Source organism: Triturus cristatus, chromosome 3_2, assembly GCF_964204655.1.
Source record: "Triturus cristatus chromosome 3_2, aTriCri1.1, whole genome shotgun sequence".
Taxonomy (NCBI): domain Eukaryota; kingdom Metazoa; phylum Chordata; class Amphibia; order Caudata; family Salamandridae; genus Triturus; species Triturus cristatus.
Genome location: NC_140584.1, coordinates 560583549 through 560604158, shown reverse-complemented (window position 1 = coordinate 560604158; position 20610 = coordinate 560583549). Strand labels below are relative to the sequence as shown.

Here is a 20610-nt window from a genome sequence, read left to right as displayed (position 1 = left end):
GTGTGTGTGTGTTAAGGTGCAGGGCTTCTAAGGGTGGCACAATAGGTGCTGCAGCCCTTAGAGGCCTTCCCTGGTCACAGTGCCCTTGGTACCCATGGTACCTTTCACAAAGGGCTTACCAGTAGACAGGGATGTGCCAATTGTGGATACAAAGGTGCAGTCTTGGGAAAGAACACAGGCCCTGGGAACCTGATTGGCAGGGACCCATAGCACATCAAGTCAGGTTGCATCAGATGTCAGGCAAAAAGTGGGGGGTAACCATGCAAAAAGGGGCGCTTTCCTACACTCTTTCAACACTGCAGACTTGGCAGCATGTGGTGCTTTGTTGCTAGGCCTATGAAGGAGCCTGCGCTGATCTCCCCCTAATTCCCAAAATATATGTTTTAAGCTGTGAACTCTGCTGCTAAAATGACAATAACTTTGCCCACCTTCTACATATGTAACTTGATTTTGTCTATCAGCCGGAGAACTAATTCAACCCCATAAAAAGAAATTGCAAAGCAACTCACCAACTACCTCCAAAAAATGTTGCCTTCTCCCAGCCCCTCCAATCTCAGACTTCACCGACTGCCTTCTAGAATGGCTACCCCTACTTTTTGCTTGGTGTCAGTATGTTTTTTACCTAGTCTGACTGAGATTCTGCTAACCAGGACCCCAGTCACTGTGTTTTCTCCCTAAATTGATGGTAAGTACTTTTGTACATCCATAATTGGCTTCTGGTGTACCCTTGTAAGTCCCTAGTATATGGTACGAGGGTGCTAGGGTGACCACCTCCCAGACAGGACTTACTGTATCGCCAGTGCCACCAGATTGATTTGAAGGGCACAACGGATGCCCTCCTTGCATACTTCAGTTTGAGCCAGTTCAGGGAGCCATTGGCTCCCACTAAGGTGCGAAACTGGACAAAGGCCATGGGAGCATCCTCCCCTCTGTCCCCTCCTCTGAGAGTGAACCCCGAGCCGTTCCAACCATTTCCTTAAAGTATTTAAGGGCGTACCTGTGGGTGGGTCCTCAGATTCATCATGTGACAAGACTCAACCCTGAAACTACGTCGCTCTTCGATCGTCTGGACACTTGGATTTCGCCTGGAACCGAGACTGCACCAAGGAAGACTCCTGCTGCTCCTGGTCTCACTGTTCTGCAAGTCTTCTTCGTCTGTGTCTGTGCTTATGCCAGTTTCTGCAACAGATCTGTGGGCATCAAGGACACCCAAAGAAATGTCCCTTGGAGTGAAGAAGTCACTCCCCTGCATCTGCAGGCACCGCAACCACGCAGACCGGTCTGCTGTTCCTGATGTTCTACGGACTTCTCTAGGCTCAACAACACAGGTGGTGGTTCTGCAACTCCCTCAAGACCCGAGATATTTTCTTTGCTATTTTGAGGCCAGTATCCCTCGTTGGAAGCACTGGGACCAAACCCCTATGCAACGGGTCGACTTGCAGCTGGCAGGGCTTGTTGGCTCTGCACTCCAGAGATCTTCAAGCTGCAATAAGCTCCATCATCCAGCATCCCTCCCCTTCAAGATTACCGTCCTCGCCAAATTATCTGCACTGTGGGGCATTATCTTTGGTGAGCTGCTCGAGGTCCTCTTATGACTCCTGTGCCTTCGGCCTATGGGTTCTCCTGAGGGTCTTCTACTGCTTCAGCGGGCTCCCCTGCTTACTTGGGGCCTGCTCGGACTCTCCTGCTGATGGTGAGTCCCTTGGACCTTGCTGGTCCCAATGTTGCTCCTTCTTCGTTTTCCACGCCAGTTGCGGTAACCAAGGCTTGTTGGTGCTCCCGCCGGACACCCACCACCTAGTCACTGACATCCGACGTCGGCCAGCTCGTGCATGGCTCCTGGTCTTCCTAAGAATCGCCTGGTCCTCACAGTGCCAGTGACAAGGTCACAGTTAACTCTTCTAAACCTCTAGACATCGGTGGACATTGTGTCTTTGTGCATCCTGGTCACCACCAAGTTGCATAGACTCTGTCCCTTCTGCTTGCAGGGTCTTCACTTCCAGAATCCACCCTTGGACTCCATCAGACTTCTTCACCTTCTTCTCCAGAGGCATTATCTTCTAAGTCTTCCATTGTCGTCTAAAGAGGTTTCAGACGTCTCTTCACCCCTATGCACCTTGTTTCCCTGGTATAGGTAACTTGGTTCCCGGGGCATCCACAGTTGGGGTGGCTCTCCAACCTTCTGTCCTCCAAGAGAATTCTTCAGGGTCCACTGGGAAGGGTACTCCTTCTTAAAAACTGCAACTGTGTCATCCCCGATGCCTTCTATTGGACACACAGCTGTGTTCACATTCTGCACACAGCCTTCATGGGGTTCCTGGGTACTTACCTTGGGTGGTTCCTTGTGTATCAAAAAGGAGGAGGAACCAAGAGCTTTTTAAAGAGGTCCTGCACCGTGCTCCAAGGAATACAGAACAAAACCAAGGGATGCAGTTCCTCTAGGGTAGCAAGGGAATGGGAGGGGGGAGAGCGATTAGTCTCTATAGAATGCCCTCACACACCTAGCAAGGTGTCATGCTTCATCATAGGGCTGTGCTCCTCGTCGGGCCGGCGCTGCAATGCCCGACGGGCTCCCGCGAAGGGGCTCTTTTTCGGAGATCTTTTTTAGAGACAGCCGTATGGGTGCGTGGGGGTCAGTGCAACAGGTGTAGTGAGTGGTGGTGTAGTGAGTTAAAATAGGTATGGTATTGCCAGACAATGAACCATATTATTCTGATGGTATACCAGCCTAAGTAAAAATAGGTGATCCCAAGGGATTATAATGATCCCTAGGGAGATCAGACGGTCGACATGTTTCTTGCTCTATGTCCAAACGGGTCGATGGCAATTCATCAGGACCACGTGAGAGAGTGCTCAAAAAATGTGTATCAACTCTACTACATAATTTAGTGATGCAGAAATTATCAATACATCACCATGCAATCCAATTGGGTCCCTGAGAGTAATGGACCCGTTGTTGCGGTACCTGGAAGAGAAAGGGGACAAGGGAGGACAACACAGACACATAAAACAAAATTAGAGAATTAGGTGCTATTGGGCTCCTGAAGGGAACCGTGCGTATGGTGTGGCTGCCTTATGAAAGTGCTCACACAGTGACCCAAAAACAGAGTCATATCTAATCCATATGGGTGTTTGCCAAGTAGGTAATCGGTACAGGCGCTTGGCGGATGCTAAGATATGGAAAACGTTGTGAACAGCTGGCACAGAGAATTAACAGGCGTGGGGCATGCCTTAACGTAACTTGATAAGTGCGACTAGGTGCACACCATAATGAAAATATGCCACAATAATATCCTGTGCGCTAGACATGCTCTGAGGTGGATAAATAAAGGGTGAGACTACGCTCTGGTGAACAGCCCTTCGAATTTGTGACGCGCACTAATGTGGAGGTGGTTGGGATTCGAAATAACGAAAAAAGTGGAGGCGCTAATTCAATGGATACTACTGAGCCCGGCTCGAAGGCCGGGATCGTAATGTAAGTTGTCGGTCCCGTGCGGAGCAAACTCACCCCCATTTGGGACAGAACTTGAAGTACGGTTCACCTGGCGGCCAGGGAGCGCCTGTCCTAAAACAATACGAACAAGGATTGTTTATAGTGCCTGGCGAGTAAAAGTAACTGTGACGGAACCCAGGGGAGGAGGATTACTTACAGAGTGTCGGCGCATTCACGGCCGGAGACCTACTGCGGCTCAGGCTTCCGTAACTCACCGCTCGGGGTGTGTTGCTGATAAAGGAAGTGAGCGGGCGTGGCACAGGTGGGAGACTAGACCGCTAGTCATGGCTGCCATGATGGAAGTGTCAAACAACTTTATTGTCCAACGAGAAAGGGGATGAACAATCGGCCCGGTTTTACGTGCAAAACACGAGCGTGATAGGAAAACAAAGTGTGTGAGGGATATGTAGGTAATTGGAAGGGATAACATGTGGTTTGATATCCCCTAGACAGACATAGGTATAGATTCTGTCATGATGATAAAAATAATAAAAAATAATAAAAAGAGTTTTTATGTATTGACTGAGTTTCCGACTGACAAGCCAAAATAGGAGTAAATTATATTTTGACTGGATGTCGGACTCACTAGCCCATGGGTCTTGCCCAGGGTTATCCCTAATAGTCGCTGTCGGTCTTCGCAGATGTTGGCAAAACCCAAGTCATGGACCTTAGTGGGTATGCCCGTCTTAGATATGTAACGGCCATCTCATATCGCCAGACATTCATGTATTATTGAGAGTGGCCCAAGGTATATCATCGTTAAGGCCGTTGGTATGGCTCGAAATTCTAAAGATCCACTGTTGTTCCTTGCGGAAGAGGGCTTCCTTGCTGATTATTGGGAAGGCTTGAAGGACTGTCCATGAGAGGTCGTTGGCAGTGTGATTAGCTTCCAAGAAATGTGTGCACATTTTCGTGCTGATCTTTTTGCATCTAATGTTACTCCGATGCTCGGAGATCCTGATCTTTACTGGACGTGTCGTCATGCCAATGTACAATAGGTCACATGGGCACTGGATTAAGTAAATGCAATTGCGGGTATTGCAATTGGTATGGGATCTTTGTTGCCAATTCAGAGTTTCCGAGAAGGTTATAGATTTACTCGTTTTAGTGAGGTTACAAGCTGTGCATTGTCCGCATGGATGGTGGCCTGTCACAGGTGGGAGTCCCCACAGTCTCTGCTCAGCTCGTGGGGCTGGTTTGGGTCTGGTGCTGATAAGCATAGTTTTCAAATTGTTGGTTCTTTTGAATGCGAAACGTGGTTTTGGAGCTTCCCAGCCTCCTACCGATAAAAGTTTCCAATGCCTTTTGATTATTTTTTGGAAGGTGTTTGATTCAGAGGTGATCTCTTTCATTATGGAGTGTGCAGAGATTGCCCTAACAAAAAACTACTTCCAATTCGAAGACCGGATGTACCATCAAGTCCAGGGCACTTCGATGGGGAGCACATTTGCTCCCAGCCTGGCATGCCTCTACATGGGTCATTTTGAGGCCAACCACATCCTTTCTGAGACCAATATCTACCAGGGTAACATTACCCTTTGGCGGAGGTATATTGACGATATACTCATTTTTTGGAAAGGGGATCTGAATGCCATCCCTCGTTTTGTAGCGTGGGTGAATTCCCTAAACCCCTACCTGCGGTTCACAGCCAACTCCTCCGTGCTTGAACTGCCGTTTCTGGATCTGCTCATTCAAAAAAGCACTTTGGGGTTGAACACCAAAACTTACAAAAAACCGACTGACAGCCATAGCCCACTACTCTTTAGTAGCTTTCACCCCAAGGCTTTACGTAACAACCTGCCATACGGACAATATCTTAGACTACGTCGAAATTGTAGCGCACTGGAGGACTTCAAATCACAGGCACACGAGCTCACTGGCCACCTAGCCCGCAGGGAATATCCGGGCACCATTACACAAACGGCCTACAAAAGGGCTCGCAATACCAACAGAGATGTCTTGCTGGCCTCTACAGAGAAAATGAAAACCGACCTAATTACTTGTGTAAGCACCTTCACCTCTGAATCAAACACCTTCCAAAAAATAATCAAAAGGCATTGGAAACTTTTATCGGTAGGAGGCTGGGAAGCTCCAAAACCACGTTTCGCATTCAAAAGAACCGACAATTTGAAAACTATGCTTATCAGCACCAGACCCAAACCAGCCCCACGAGCTGAGCAGAGACTGTGGGGACTCCCACCTGTGACAGGCCACCATCCATGCGGACAATGCACAGCTTGTAACCTCACTAAAACGAGTAAATCTATAACCTTCTCAGAAACTCTGAATTGGCAACAAAGATCCCATACCAATTGCAATACCCGCAATTGCATTTACTTAATCCAGTGCCCATGTGACCTATTGTACATTGGCATGACGACACGTCCAGTAAAGATCAGGATCTCCGAGCATCGGAGTAACATTAGATGCAAAAAGATCAGCACGAAAATGTGCACACATTTCTTGGAAGCTAATCACACTGCCAACGACCTCTCATGGACAGTCCTTCAAGCCTTCCCAATAATCAGCAAGGAAGCCCTCTTCCGCAAGGAACAACAGTGGATCTTTAGAATTTCGAGCCATACCAACGGCCTTAACGATGATATACCTTGGGCCACTCTCAATAATACATGAATGTCTGGCGATATGAGATGGCCGTTACATATCTAAGACGGGCATACCCACTAAGGTCCATGACTTGGGTTTTGCCAACATCTGCGAAGACCGACAGCGACTATTAGGGATAACCCTGGGCAAGACCCATGGGCTAGTGAGTCCGACATCCAGTCAAAATATAATTTACTCCTATTTTGGCTTGTCAGTCGGAAACTCAGTCAATACATAAAAACTCTTTTTATTATTTTTTATTATTTTTATCTTCATGACAGAATCTATACCTATGTCTGTCTAGGGGATATCAAACCACATGTTATCCCTTCCAATTACCTACATATCCCTCACACACTTTGTTTTCCTATCACGCTCGTGTTTTGCACGTAAAACCGGGCCGATTGTTCATCCCCTTTCTCGTTGGACAATAAAGTTGTTTGACACTTCCATCATGGCAGCCATGACTAGCGGTCTAGTCTCCCGCCTGTGCCACGCCCGCTCACTTCCTTTATCAGCAACACACCCCGAGCGGTGAGTTACGGAAGCCTGAGCTGCAGTAGGTCTCCGGCCGTGAATGCGCCGACACTCTGTAAGTAATCCTCCTCCCCTGGGTTCCGTCACAGTTACTTTTACTCGCCAGGCACTATAAACAATCCTTGTTCGTATTGTTTTAGGACAGGCGCTCCCTGGCCGCCAGGTGAACCCGTACTTCAAGTTCTGTCCCAAATGGGGGTGAGTTTGCTCCGCACGGGACCGACAACTTACATTACGATCCCGGCCTTCGAGCCGGGCTCAGTAGTATCCATTGAATTAGCGCCTCCACTTTTTTCGTTATTTCGAATCCCAACCACCTCCACATTAGTGCGCGTCACAAATTCGAAGGGCTGTTCACCAGAGCGTAGTCTCACCCTTTATTTATCCACCTCAGAGCATGTCTAGCGCACAGGATATTATTGTGGCATATTTTCATTATGGTGTGCACCTAGTCGCACTTATCAAGTTACGTTAAGGCATGCCCCACGCCTGTTAATTCTCTGTGCCAGCTGTTCACAACGTTTTCCATATCTTAGCATCCGCCAAGCGCCTGTACCGATTACCTACTTGGCAAACACCCATATGGATTAGATATGACTCGGTTTTTGGGTCACTGTGTGAGCACTTTCATAAGGCAGCCACACCATACGCACGGTTCCCTTCAGGAGCCCAATAGCACCTAATTCTCTAATTTTGTTTTATGTGTCTGTGTTGTCCTCCCTTGTCCCCTTTCTCTTCCAGGTACCGCAACAACGGGTCCATTACTCTCAGGGACCCAATTGGATTGCATGGTGATGTATTGATAATTTCTGCATCACTAAATTATGTAGTATAGTTGATACACATTTTTTGAGCACTCTCTCACGTGGTCCTGATGAATTGCCACCGACCCGCTTGGGCATAGAGCAAGAAACATGTCGACCGTCTGATCTCCCTAGGGATCATTATAATCCCTTGGGATCACCTATTTTTACTTAGGCTGGTATACCATCAGAATAAAATGGTTCATTGTCTGGCAATACCATACCTATTTTAACTCACTACACCACCACTCACTACACCTGTTGCACTGACCCCCACGCACCCATACGGCTGTCTCTAAAAAAGATCTCCGAAAAAGAGCCCCTTCGCGGGAGCCCGTCGGGCATTGCAGCGCCGGCCCGACGAGGAGCACAGCCCTATGATGAAGCATGACACCTTGCTAGGTGTGTGAGGGCATTCTATAGAGACTAATCGCTCTCCCCCCTCCCATTCCCTTGCTACCCTAGAGGAACTGCATCCCTTGGTTTTGTTCTGGTTCCTTGTGTACCCAGCTCCTCCGAGTCTTCTGGTCCAAGTCCTGACTCCGTAAATGGTTCTCATCCCTCTTTTTTAGTATATGGCTTGGAGACCACTGTATTTTGCACTTACTTACCCGAATGCATTTGAAGTATTTTGATGTATTGTGTTGATATCGCCTTGTAGGAGATATACCAATGTGTTAGTGAGGGTTTTAATAAATAGAAATATTTTTATATAAACACTGTGTGGTTCTTTTTCATTTAACTCGCACCACAAGAATAAACTGGTAAAATAAGCTGCTTAACAGTCCTTCAAGATAAGCCTGAAGGTAGCTGTCCATAGCTACCACTATGAGAGCTTGCTACGGTTATCAAAGACCACTAAAATCACCATAAGGGTTGCCTGGATTAGTGCAAGGTGCACCACTTGAATAAGTGTGCATCATATACTAAAACAGCCTCCTACAACGAGAAACAAAGATGCACCTCATTTGGATCTATAACCAACATCTGCTTCCTGCTGACACAGCATAGCTTGAATTCTGTCAATTTCAGTGGGGACATCATTGTCTAGTACTCTGTGAAGGTTTGGAAGTCATTGAAATACCTGAAAAATTTGGTAGCATTGTTGCAGATCTGCATCGGAAGGTGTAGAGAGAAAGGAACTTGAGTCTAGCGCACAGGGGTGACAATTATATCTCGTTCACATAACAGGTTAACTCAAAGACTTAATAATAAACTTAAAGTGCAGAACACACAGACTTTGTGTGGGTAATCAGAACAATTGCACCATTACACACAATGACAATTATTTAAAATCGCACAAAACATAAATATGCATAAAGTGAACAAGCATGCTGAAGTATACCAGTAAATATAACTACCAAAACAATTAGGAAGAATCAGTAACCCTGGGACTCTATCATGAAGGCTCTGCGCAGAGCAGAGTGCCTGTTATTTAGTGCTTGAGGTATGTAAAGTTCACAAATATAACTCCAAATTTCTCAGAGCTATGCTTGCACTTTAGACAGAACAAGTTGGAAAGAGAGAAGCAATCTCTGCTCACTGACTTGTTATCTGGGGCCAAGGCAGGGAGGCATGAAATTCCAGACAGCTCTGGGGGTGGAAACCTTCAGAACCTTTTCCTACTACAAAGCTGACATCAAGTATAAATAATGGACCTTCAGATTCAACTCTTCAGTACACCTCTGGACTTGTGGAAGACTCAGAAGGACAGCTGGGCTGGTCTGTGAGAAAGACTGCTACTCTGGTGCCCTGCTGCCTGAGTAAAAAGAGCTGGACCTGCATCATGATTCCAGGACCACCAGAGGGCTAGTTGGCTGGCCTCTTGATAAGAGCCTCAGGGACAGAAAACAAAAGACACACAATTGATGGACAGAATGCAGAACAAATCAAAACATTCACCCCCAGTCAAGAGATCTGGGTTAAATCCATCATTCCTTTGCTCACCATGCCACCCCAGTTTAGACCTGGCCATATGCAAATCAGTCTTGACCCTGTGCCTCATGGGAACAGTCCAGCCCGAACTGCCAAGCCAGGTCCTCCCCGGACCGGAAACAAGCATCCTAGGACCAGTTTCTGGGTTTCACCCCTCTTCAGCCTGGATAGCTTGATTACAGTGGCACAGTGAGCCCAGGACCCACGTCTGGGCATACCTGGTGCACTTAGGGCTCACTGTGCCACTGGAATCAAGCTATCCTGGCTGAAGAGGGGTGAAACCCCAAAACCGGTCCTAGGATGCTTGTTTCCGGTCCAGGGAGGGCGTGGCTTGGCAGTTCGGGCTGGACTCTTCCCATGAGGCACAGAGTCAAGACTGATTTGCATATGGCCAGGTCTAAACTTGGGTGGCATGGTGAGCAAAAGAATGTTGGATTTAACCCAGATCTCTTGACTGGGGGTGAATGTTTTGATTTGTTCTGCATTCCGTCCATCAATTGTGTGTCTTTTGCTTCAGGGACAGAAAAGGCTCCAACCACCTTGAACCCAGCATCTGGACGGGAGTCTTGCCAGCCCGACTGTGGTCAGAACCAACAAAGCGCGATTCATCTCATCGCATCGTCAGAACCGATGAAGTGTGACTCATCTCCTCGCAGCTCCACTTCGGAACTGCTGCAGGGCGACGTATCCCTGACGCCAGTCCGCAGCTTCTTAGGAACCGCCAGTGTGTGATGCATCATCAACACTGGACTTTGAATCCCAAGCACCTCGTTGACGTACTTCACAGCCCAGCCTCGCAGTTACTCTGAACCACTGCTGTAACCACATCCCTGAAATGGTATCTCGCAATGCCCCGCAAACAGGATTTAAGGTACTTAGTTTGGTGCACCTGACTTGGTCCCTGTATCTGGTCCACGCTCTAATGCCATAGGCCTGAACTTGTGACTTTGTCCCTGTCAGCGCAACTCCGATCGGCGGCGGGAGGCCACCCACACCAGGATGCCTATCCTGTGGATGGTTATCCTGTTTGCTTATCGTTGAGACCCCACTTCCCAGTCACTCGTGAGTGAAATTTGTGTTCCATGCACACCACTGTTTTGTACTCAGTCTTTATCCATTTGTGTTCAGTTTAAGGACAGATTTGGGGCAAGATTACCCCAAAAAACCTTGACATATCGCCCTTTTTTTTTTTATCTTTTCTTCTGTTTTTATGTTTACCTAGGCATATATCCAGGAGCGACTTTCAATCTGACAGAACAGATAGCAGGGCCATTTTGACCTTGTACGCCCGGATATACACTGTGGGTACTATCCCCCAGATCACTTTTATGCACACTTCACTTCTTGGTTGGTCCTGAGGAAGCGCCACGGATCCGGTTGGACCGCAGGGGCGCGAAACATGTCGACCACATTGACCACATTGTAGTTACCGGATGGGACATTAAGCCCACTAGGGTGACACCCAACCTACGGGTTTTTTAGCCTGTCAAGGGTGCCATTCCCTCGTCTTTATTAAACAATATCCTTTGAGCAACCCTTAGACAATTTTAACATATCACGTCTCACACACTACCGTACCACTACTAGTTTTAGGACCGAGACCACACACCCGCATGCATCAAACGGCGTTTTCTCTAACAAGATCTCCGCTAAAGTGACCCTTCGGGGGACCCGTAGTGCATTGCAGCGCCGGCCCGACGAGGAGCAAAACACCTGATGATGAAGCATGACACATCCCGGGGTGTGTGAGGGCAACAAGAGAAAATAAGCTCTGCTTCCCCGCCCAACCCTTGGGTCTTATATAGCCTAGGACCCTCTTTTCATACGTTTTTTTAGTTTGCTTTTCTCTACTTCTTTGGAACAGTGTCTCCTTTTTTTATTGATATAGCGCAACCACATAACCACAGTTGGAGCTTTGTGCTTCTAGGCACTATTTTTCATTAAATCTTTAAAATTGCATATCTCCAGAATTACTGATTGGATTTTCGTTGTTTTGGTCTATTATTATTTTTTTTTTAAATCTCTATTTTTCTAAATTGGTGTGGGAATTTTCTTGTCTTGTGTTTTCACTTTATTACTGCTTGAAGTGCTACATAAATATTTTTACACAGAGCCTCTAAGTTAAGCCTGACTGCTTTGTGCCAAGATACCAGGGGGCTGAGCACAGGTTAATTTGGAGTTTGCATGTGTCTCACCCAGACAAGAATTGTGGTTGCTGATTGAGTAGGGTTTCACTACCCTCAACCAGTAACCCAATTTCCTACGTGCATGCAATACCTCAGAGAAATATGGGTTCTATGATTGAAGTTCAAACAACTCGCACGCAAAATAATAGGCACTCTGCTCTGCCATCCGGCTACATCGCCAGGACCACCAGAGTAAACACTATCATAATATAATTAACAGGGCAAATTATCAGTGGAGGTGGGCCCTAATGGGTACAGTCAGGTGTGCAACTGAAAGAGAACTACACATGGCAGCTGTTACATAAAATGGAGTCCTACTTTGGAAAGCTAGCCACTCATAAGATAAAAACATAAAGATGCATAAAGCAGAGAGAGGCTTGCATGCAATCTCTGGATAGCACACAGGAAATCTGAGTTGCTGGGAAATGTGCTGAATGTTCTGCAAGTCCTTTTTCGGTCAGTTGTGGGAAATCAATATGTGTAATTTTATATTTGCATATTTTACCTTTTTGTGAATGGTTTTTGGATCGACATCGGTGACTATTATATCTCGTAGTCTAGCAAATACCTCCATTTGCTTTGACTGCATGGAAATCGATGTATCCATTCCTGCAGAAACAGTGCACAAATTAATACAATATTACTAGTACAAAAAACACTAAGGACGAAAGAGAAAAAAATAAACTACAGTATTTATATAGTAATACTAGAACATCGACAACACAAGTTACATCTTTGTTATGTAGATAGTATTAATATTCTAGACTTCTTCTCGTTCAGAAATAAAAGTATGGTTGATCCTAAATCCGCCATGTCATGGTACACTTGTATAAACTGATAAACTTTGAATTGCACTACCTCCATGCAGGATTTAGAAAACCTTTTGTAAGAGATATCTACATTTCATTTTATTTTATTAATCATAATGACCAAGGAAACACCTTTTGTGTACTTTTTGTGTTACAGTAATATGACTAGTTAAGTAAGCAGTAGAAACAAATAAGCTCATTTTATAAAGTAAAGCAAAACGAAACTGGAAGACAAAAGAGCAGATAGGCAGTATATAATCCAAAAGGAAGTTTAAAAAAAAATCCTGCTCCTTCAAGGAAGACTCTGAGGAACGTCCAGTCCCCTGAATGCAGTGCGCACAGCGTTAGAAATATGTCCGGCGCCCTCAAGAGAATTTAGACCCGCTGGTGCGGGAGGTTGTCAGGTTTAGTGGATACTCGGGTCTAGGTATAAACTGGTCTAAGTCGGAAATGTTTCCATTAACAACCTGCACAACTAGGGGGGAGTGCGAATTCCCGCTGACGGTGTAATGACTCAACTGAATATTTGGGGATCAATATTTACATAGAGGCAGAGGAGATTGTTTGGCTCAATTACGGTCCTGCTATACTTGAGCTTGAACAGCAAGTTGAGCGATGGATAAAGCTTCCACTCTCGCTGGCCGGGAGAGTTGCGATCATTAAAATGGTCGTATTACTGAAATTCTTGTACCTGTTCCAGAATATATCCATCTCACTGCCCAATAGTTTGTTTTCGTACACTGCACTCGTATCGTATCAGACTGATGTGGGGTGGAAAAAGAACAAGTATCAGTTGGACTACTCTGACCCTGCCATATCAAAGGGGGAGGTTTTGGGGTTCCTAACTTTCACATTTATTATTTAGTATCACAGTGCAGTTTTGCGCACTCATGGTACCATCCTGACGCACGCATCCCTTACTCCAAACTTAAAGCCGACCGACCTTGTAGATTCTGCCCCGGTTAAAACAATTTTGCCTAACGGATTCCCCAGAGACCCCCGGGACATACAGACCGTGTCCACCACTTGCTGGGCTTGGAAGAAACTGGCGGGTATTTATTACACTCCTCTGCACTACCGATACTCAATAACCCTTGGTTGTCCATCACTGAAGAAAAGTTAGTACAGCGCACTCTTGCAACATATTCCCTAGATACAAGTGGGGATCTATTTTTGGGGGGATATGTTTTTCATAGCTCTGAGGATGGGAGGTTCAGCGAAGCAACCTTTATGTACCTCTTCATTCTCAATAGACTGCGTAGCGAGCTGAAAGCGCAGATAACAGAGGTCCCCCTGGAGCCGGAATCTTTTGCACCATTAAAAATGCTGATCACAAACACAGGAGGGGACGATCTAATTTCGAAATTATTACAAAGCCTGTATGACATTAATCCCCACTAGAAATGCCAAAGTCTGGGAGCTGTGAGAGCGAGACCTGGGACACCCCATAGAAGACACCGATTGGTTTTTTTTCTGCACCCAGACCAAGGACGTTTATCTGAATAGTCGACACAAGTTGATCCATTTTAAGTTCCTATGGAGGGCATACATGTTCCGTGCTAAACTTCACTCAATAGACCCCTCTCCGCCACATACATGCCCCAAATGTGGTACGCACCACGCAGACTTTCCTCACATGACCTAGAACTGTCATAATTGGAGGGTATTGGAGAGCTGTTTACAGCATCCTTTCACGTATGACTCACCTTGATCTTTACCCTACGCCAGAGGTGACCTTGTTAGGATATTCCCAGAATATTCCAAAGCAGCTGTGCAGATTCACCTCTATTGCGTTGATGCTCGCCAAACGTGAAATAGCCCTTAACTGGGGTAATAAGGATATCCCCACTACAAAGGCCTGGCTAAACAGTATTATTTATTTTAACACAAATTGTGACCTATTTACATCTACTTTTCCTGTGAGATCCAGACCCAAGAACATATGGGGTCCTTTAAAGAACTATCTGTTGGAGGATGCTGAGGCCACACCATCGCAGCCACCTGATGGGATAGATTGAACCAGAGTGGGTTGAATCCCCCCTTTCCCCCCGACTCCAGTCTTGCAAATGACATTGTCAGAAGGTATTTTTTGAAATGTGCGAGGACCATCATGAGCGAGATGGGCAAGTAGGGCCGAGGTAATCCTAATACTTGCTGCCACCGGCTGAATGTTTTTGACTAACTTGACTACAGCAAAAATCAAAAACTGTGTCGCATTTACTGTATTGCAGCATTGAAAACATGTGATACATTGTCGTGACTTATATGAAAATGGTAAATAAAGTTTAAAAAACAAACAAACAAGGAGCTATGTAATAAGCCCACTCTTTTTGTCAGTTGCCTTTCATGTGGCACTAAGAAATCAATTACGGCTCTTCATGATATCTCTACTGTCTACCGACCAGGCAGCCACTTTCCAGAGAAAAGTCCATTTTGACTCAAAGTGCCCAAGACTCTTTCTTTGCCTCAGGGGACAATTAGGACATGTGAAAACGTTTGTTGTGCAGAAAGCTAGGTTCCAACACCGTTACACATTTTAAAGAAGCACTGGCAAAGCAAAAAGGTCTCGCCTATACAAGAGCCATTGGCTTTGGTAGTGTGTTTTTGCCATGTTGTACAACAAATGGCTGCTGTTCAGCATGGCTAAAAGTTAGTGGTGTGTAATGTACTAGATTGGAGTGGGGGGGGGGGAGTAGAGTGTCAGACTGAATTTGTTGGAGTAGAGTATCGTAGAGTTGAGTAGGGGAAGTAAAGCATCCTAGAGTTTAGTAGAGGGGAGTAAAGTTCAGTGGCAGAGAGTGCAGTGGCATGGAGTGAAGTGGGGTGGAATAGGATGAGGTGGAATAGGGCAGAGTGGGTTGGAGTGGATTGTGGTAGTGGGGTGGATTGAACTGAAGTAGATTGGGATGGACTGAATTGAGGTAGAGTAGTCTGGATTGGGTGGGGTGGATTGGAGTGGGTGGGCTGGATGGAATGGAGTGGGTTGATTGAAATGAGGTGAAGTCGATTGGATTGAGGTAGAGGTAGATAGTAATGGGTGGATTAGATTGATTTGGGATGGGGTGGATTGGATTAGGATAGGGTGGATTGGATGACAGTAGTGTGGTGTGGAGTGGGGTGAATTTGAGTGGAGGGGTGGATTTTACTGTAGTGGGTGGATTGGATTTGAGTGGGGTGGACTGGATTGGAGTGTGGTGGATTGGAGTGTGGTGGACTGGAGTGTGGTGGGCTGAATGGTTTGGATTGAGTAGAGTGAACTGGACTGAGGTGGGGCTGATTGGGGTAGATTGGAGTAGAGTGGGCTGGATTGGATTCTTGTGATGTGTATTGGAGTGGGGTAGAATTGATGGAGTAGATTAGTTTGTAGTGGGGTGGACTGAAATGTGATCAGGAGGATTGGATTGTGGTGGATTGGAGTGGGGTGGGGTGGATTCGATTTGAGTGGGATGGACTGGATTGGAGTGGGGTGGAGTGCGGTGAGGTGGATTGCATTGGAGTGGGGTGGATTGGAGTGGGGGGGGCTCAATGGTGTGGATTGAGTAGAGTGGACTGGACTGAGGTAGGATGGATTGGGGTGGATTGGGGTAGAATAGATTTGGCTGGATTGAGGTATATTGGATTAGTGAGGGGTGGACTGGATTGGAGTGCGGTAATTTGGGGTGGATTGGATTGGGGTTTGGTGGATTGGATTGGGGTTCCGTGGACTGGATTAGAGTGGGGTGGAGCAGACTGGAGTGGGGCAGATTGTTTTGGATTGGAGTGGGGCTGATTATTTTGGATTGGAGTGGGGCTGATTGGAGTGGGGCACATTGTTTTGTATTGGAGCGGGCAGATGGTTTTGGAATGGAGTGGGGCAGATTGTTTCACATTGGAGTGTTGCAGATTGTTTTGGATTGAGTGTGGCAGATTGTTTGAGATTCGAGTGGGACAGATTGGAGTAGGGCAGATTGGATTGGATTGGAGTGGGGTAGATTGGACTGGGGTGAGGTGGATTGGATTGGAGAGAGGTACATTGGATTGGCATGGATTGGATTGGCATGGATTGGAACGGTGTGGGGTAGATTGGAGTGGGGTGGATAGTGGTGAATTGGAGTAGGATGAATTGTGATGGAGTAGGTGGACTGGGGTGAGGTGGATTGGAGTGGGCAGATTGGATTGGAGTGGGGCAGATTGGATTGGAGTGGGGCAGACTGTTTTGGATTGGAGTGGGGCAGATTGTTTTGGATTGGAGTTGGGTGGATTGTTATGGGCTGGAGTGGGCAGATTGGAGTGGGTTGACTGGAGTAAGCAGATTGTTTTGGATGGGAGTGGGGCAGACTGGAGTGAGGCAGATTGATTTGGATTGGAGTGAAGTGAGGCATATTGGAGTGGGATGGTTTGGAGTGGGACAGATTGGAGTAGGGTGGATTAGAGTCTGGCGGATTGGAGTGGGGCAGATTGTTTTGAATTGGAGTTAGGCAGATTCTTTTGAATGGAGTGGGGCATATTGTTTTGATTGGAGTGGGGCAGATTGTTTGGATTGGAGTGGGGAACATTGTATTGGATTGGAGTGGGACAGGCTGTAGTGGGACAGATTGTTTTGGATTGGAGTGGGGCAGACTTATTTAGACTGGAGTGGGGTGAATTGGAGTGAGGCAGACTGGAGTGGGGCAGATTGAAGTGGGGTGTGTTGGGAGGATTGGTGTGGGGTGTGTTGGAGTGGATTAGGGTGAGTAGTTTGGAGTGGGGTGGATTGGATTGTCTGGGGTGGATTGATTTGGTGGGGTGGAGTGGATTTGCGTTGATTTGAGTGGGATGGTTTAGACGGGGTGGAATGGTGTGCACTGCACAATCATGTGTTAAAGCATCATTTCAGAAATTATACATAAGAAACAAACAATGTTGCTTTGCTATAACATGGTCCTCATCCTTTTTGAGCAGCACCCACGAGCAATAAAACTGAAGAAAACATGAGTGCACAGTGAGAAAATAAGACGTGGCAAAATGAAAGTTAACTATTGAAAATAAATCTTTACTATTTTGTTTGTACTGCTGGGCACACTTTTGCCAGTCACATGCCTTCTGTTTGCAGGGCACTAAAAGATAAAAATAACAAAATAGTACCTCAATAATGTCGGGAGCAGCACTGATTAAGTTGAAGCAATCAGTGCTTGGTACTAGCACCACAGAGAGGAATGAAAATGAAGTTTAGCCTGCCTTGATGAAGTACACGGCTGTAAAAGAAGAGTGTAAAGTAAGCCATCAAATGGTAAGCAACGGAGTAGGGGGGAGCTCCAAGTCGTTTTTGTTAACAGTGCCTCGCAAATGAGACGCATGCGTTAGAGCATGTTCTCTCAGGCTGGATCCTAAAGAGACCTCCCTTTAGCTCAGAGAAACTAACTCCAAGTGCTGCGCACAACTCTGTAATTGCCTGTTTACTGGAAACTGCCTCTAGGGACCTAAAAACATTGACTTCAGGTGATGAGGGAGTACCTCTTGCACACACCATTTTCTGCATGTGAAAGTCAGTGGTGCGATATGTAAAGGCGATTCAGTTTGCATTGTTGCAGCTGATACATATCCTGAAAGTAGTATATGAAATGTATTTATTGTGCATTTTCCCTACGAATATTTTTTGGATCCTGGACATCTGAAATTTGGCCTTTAGAGACACTGGCTCCTAAATAACTCGTAGCTGCACATGATCAGTGCTAGCAATAATGTATGTCAGTGCTGAATTTGCATAAAATTAAGTGTCCAGGCTCTTTTCAGGAGGCCCCTGCAGCTTGCATCACCTATTGCCTTTGCCAGCGCTGTCAATGACAGTACTAACATAACTGATAAGCATCTCAACTCTACAAGTGGTACAATTCTGACTGACTACTCCAGGCCAATCAAAGCTACAAGAATAGCATTGGTGGCAGATATTGTTAATTTTGAATGAACATTGAATTAAACACGGTTTGTCTGCTCATCTCAAAATGTGATAGACAGTGCCACCATGTGGCAGATTTTCATTAGAGTCGGTGTTGAGATGAAGAGCAGGTGCCTAGCACCGGAATCCACCGGCTCAAATTAAGCATTGATTTAAGTTTTGTGTTTAAATTCGTACATTTGTTGCATGAGTAAGCAAGTTGAAGCATGTCAGTGAAATGATGGCATGGCAGCCCAGAGTGCAGTACTAAGATGAAAGTTTGCAGATTTTTACCTCACTTCTTTCAAGAAAAAAAGTTAAGTGCTTAGCTGCCTTAGGCGTGTGTTCAAAAGAAAGAAAAAAACCTTTGTAATTAAATCACCAAGGGCCTCATGTACGTAGCCGAATACCGGTCGGTAACGGCCGATTTTCGGTAATTATACCGTTACCGACCGGTATTTAGGCTTGTGACATGTAGGGGGCTCATTTCTGTATTCGGTAATTTACCGAATCGGTAAAATTACCGAATCGGTAATTTTACCGATTCGGTAAATTCCGAATACAGAAATGAGATGTAGGGGGAGTGTGTGTGTGTTGTTTGGAGTCGGTATTTACCACCAACTAATAGTTGGTGGTAAATAAAGTATGGATGTGTAAACGCATTCAATAGCGCTTAGAAGTGTGCAATGTGGCAGATATACATGCCCTTAGGGCATGTATGTGTGCCACATGTGCACACATGGCCGAATCAGGGGTGCAACAGGGTGTCAATGTGACACCCTGCCACCCTTGCATGTGCTCCCCCAATACCGAATCGGTATTTACCGATTCGGTAATGAGGCATACCTTCCCATCAATGGGAAGGTATGCCTCATTACCGAATCGGTAAATACCGATTCGGTAATTACCGACTCACTCCGATTCGGTAACATTTACCGAATTTTTACCTACATACACTTTACCGATTCTTAAATACCGAATCGGTATGATTCGGTATTTTAGAATCGGTAAAGTGTATGCCACCTACATGAGGCCCCAAATGTTATACCTTGGTAAGTCAGCTGTAAATATACACAAATGTGTTAAACGGCAGCATGAATTTCCAATATGAAATGTACTCTTCAAACAGATGTTTTCCCAAACATATATAAAATGCTAGAAAGCATATTGTTTTTGACAAGGGTACAGAAGCCTGTGATCTAGTTTCCAAAATTTGGTCAAACTAATATTTTCTTAGGAGAATCCTACCAACATAGAATATGGATTGTGAAGATGAAAATGCCTTACCACATCAAAAGAAGCATGAAGGTATTTACCATTGCCCTTTATTTGTTAAGGCTCTGTTTTAATTTGTCCCTCTTTTAAATCCCTCTCTCTTTCTACTCTTCAGGCAGCAATCAATTATTCATGTGCATTTTTTGTCCCGATGAATACCTGTAAATAATGAAGGTTGAAATGCCATGGACCTATATCAGCAGATTCATGGTTTCTGACAAACAAGTTACTTACCTCCGGTAACGCATTATCTGGTAGAGACTCTATCTAGCGGCAGCTTCCTTACCTTTGAATTCCCCAGGCGTCAGGCTGGATCCGGAAACGTTTGCTGAGCAATACCCCTTGCGCATGCCATCCGGTGGCTCCATTCGGCTCTGCGTTATGTCTTCAGCGTCGGTTATGACGTCACAGTACCTATACAGGTGCCACCCAGGCATGTGGAGGTAAGTAATTTTTGTTTTTTCCACGCCAGAAGCACAGAGCCACAAAGTAACTGAAGTAGTCATGTGCAAAACTAAGGCCCTGAAAAGGGGAGTAACCCTAGCCCTACAACATTAGTCCACAAATCAGGGCGGCATGCATGGGGCTGTATAGAATCTGCAGCTAGATAGAGTCTCTACCAGATAATGAGTTACCAAAGGTAAGTAACTTCTTCATCTGATAGAGACATCTAGCTGAAGATGCCTTACCTTTGAATTAGATAACCAAGCCATACCATCCCGGCGGTGGGTGCAGACCAATACCTCAAACTAGGAAGTCCTGTAGGACTGAACAGGCAAAATCTCAGTGCCTGCGGACCAGACTGTCCAGGCAGTAGTGCTTGGCAAACATGTGCAAAGATGCCTACATTGCTGCCTGACCGATATCCAGGACTGGGACACCCCGAGCCAAGGCTGTAGTCACAGCCTTTGCCCTGGTGAAATGGGTTTTTAATCCCTCATGGGACTGCTTCCTCGCCAGGGCATAGCAGGTCTTAATGCAGAGAACGACGCAACAAGAGATGGTCCTTTTTTGCACTGCCCGCTCCTTCTTAGCTCCCGAGTACCCCACAAAGAGTTGGCCGTCCACCCAG

The 20610-nt window shown here is 46.0% G+C and overlaps 1 protein-coding gene across 1 annotated transcript in view; it reads right to left on the bottom strand.

The window, feature by feature from the left end:
* Positions 1 to 20610, bottom strand: part of VPS13C (vacuolar protein sorting 13 homolog C) — a 2873871-nt gene that overhangs the window by 1531750 nt on the left and 1321511 nt on the right. Inside the window, exon 42 of the mRNA XM_085648297.1 lies at positions 12067 to 12170. Within this exon, the coding sequence (XP_085504423.1) occupies positions 12067 to 12170 (104 nt within the window). The remainder of the gene's footprint in view (positions 1 to 12066; positions 12171 to 20610) is intronic.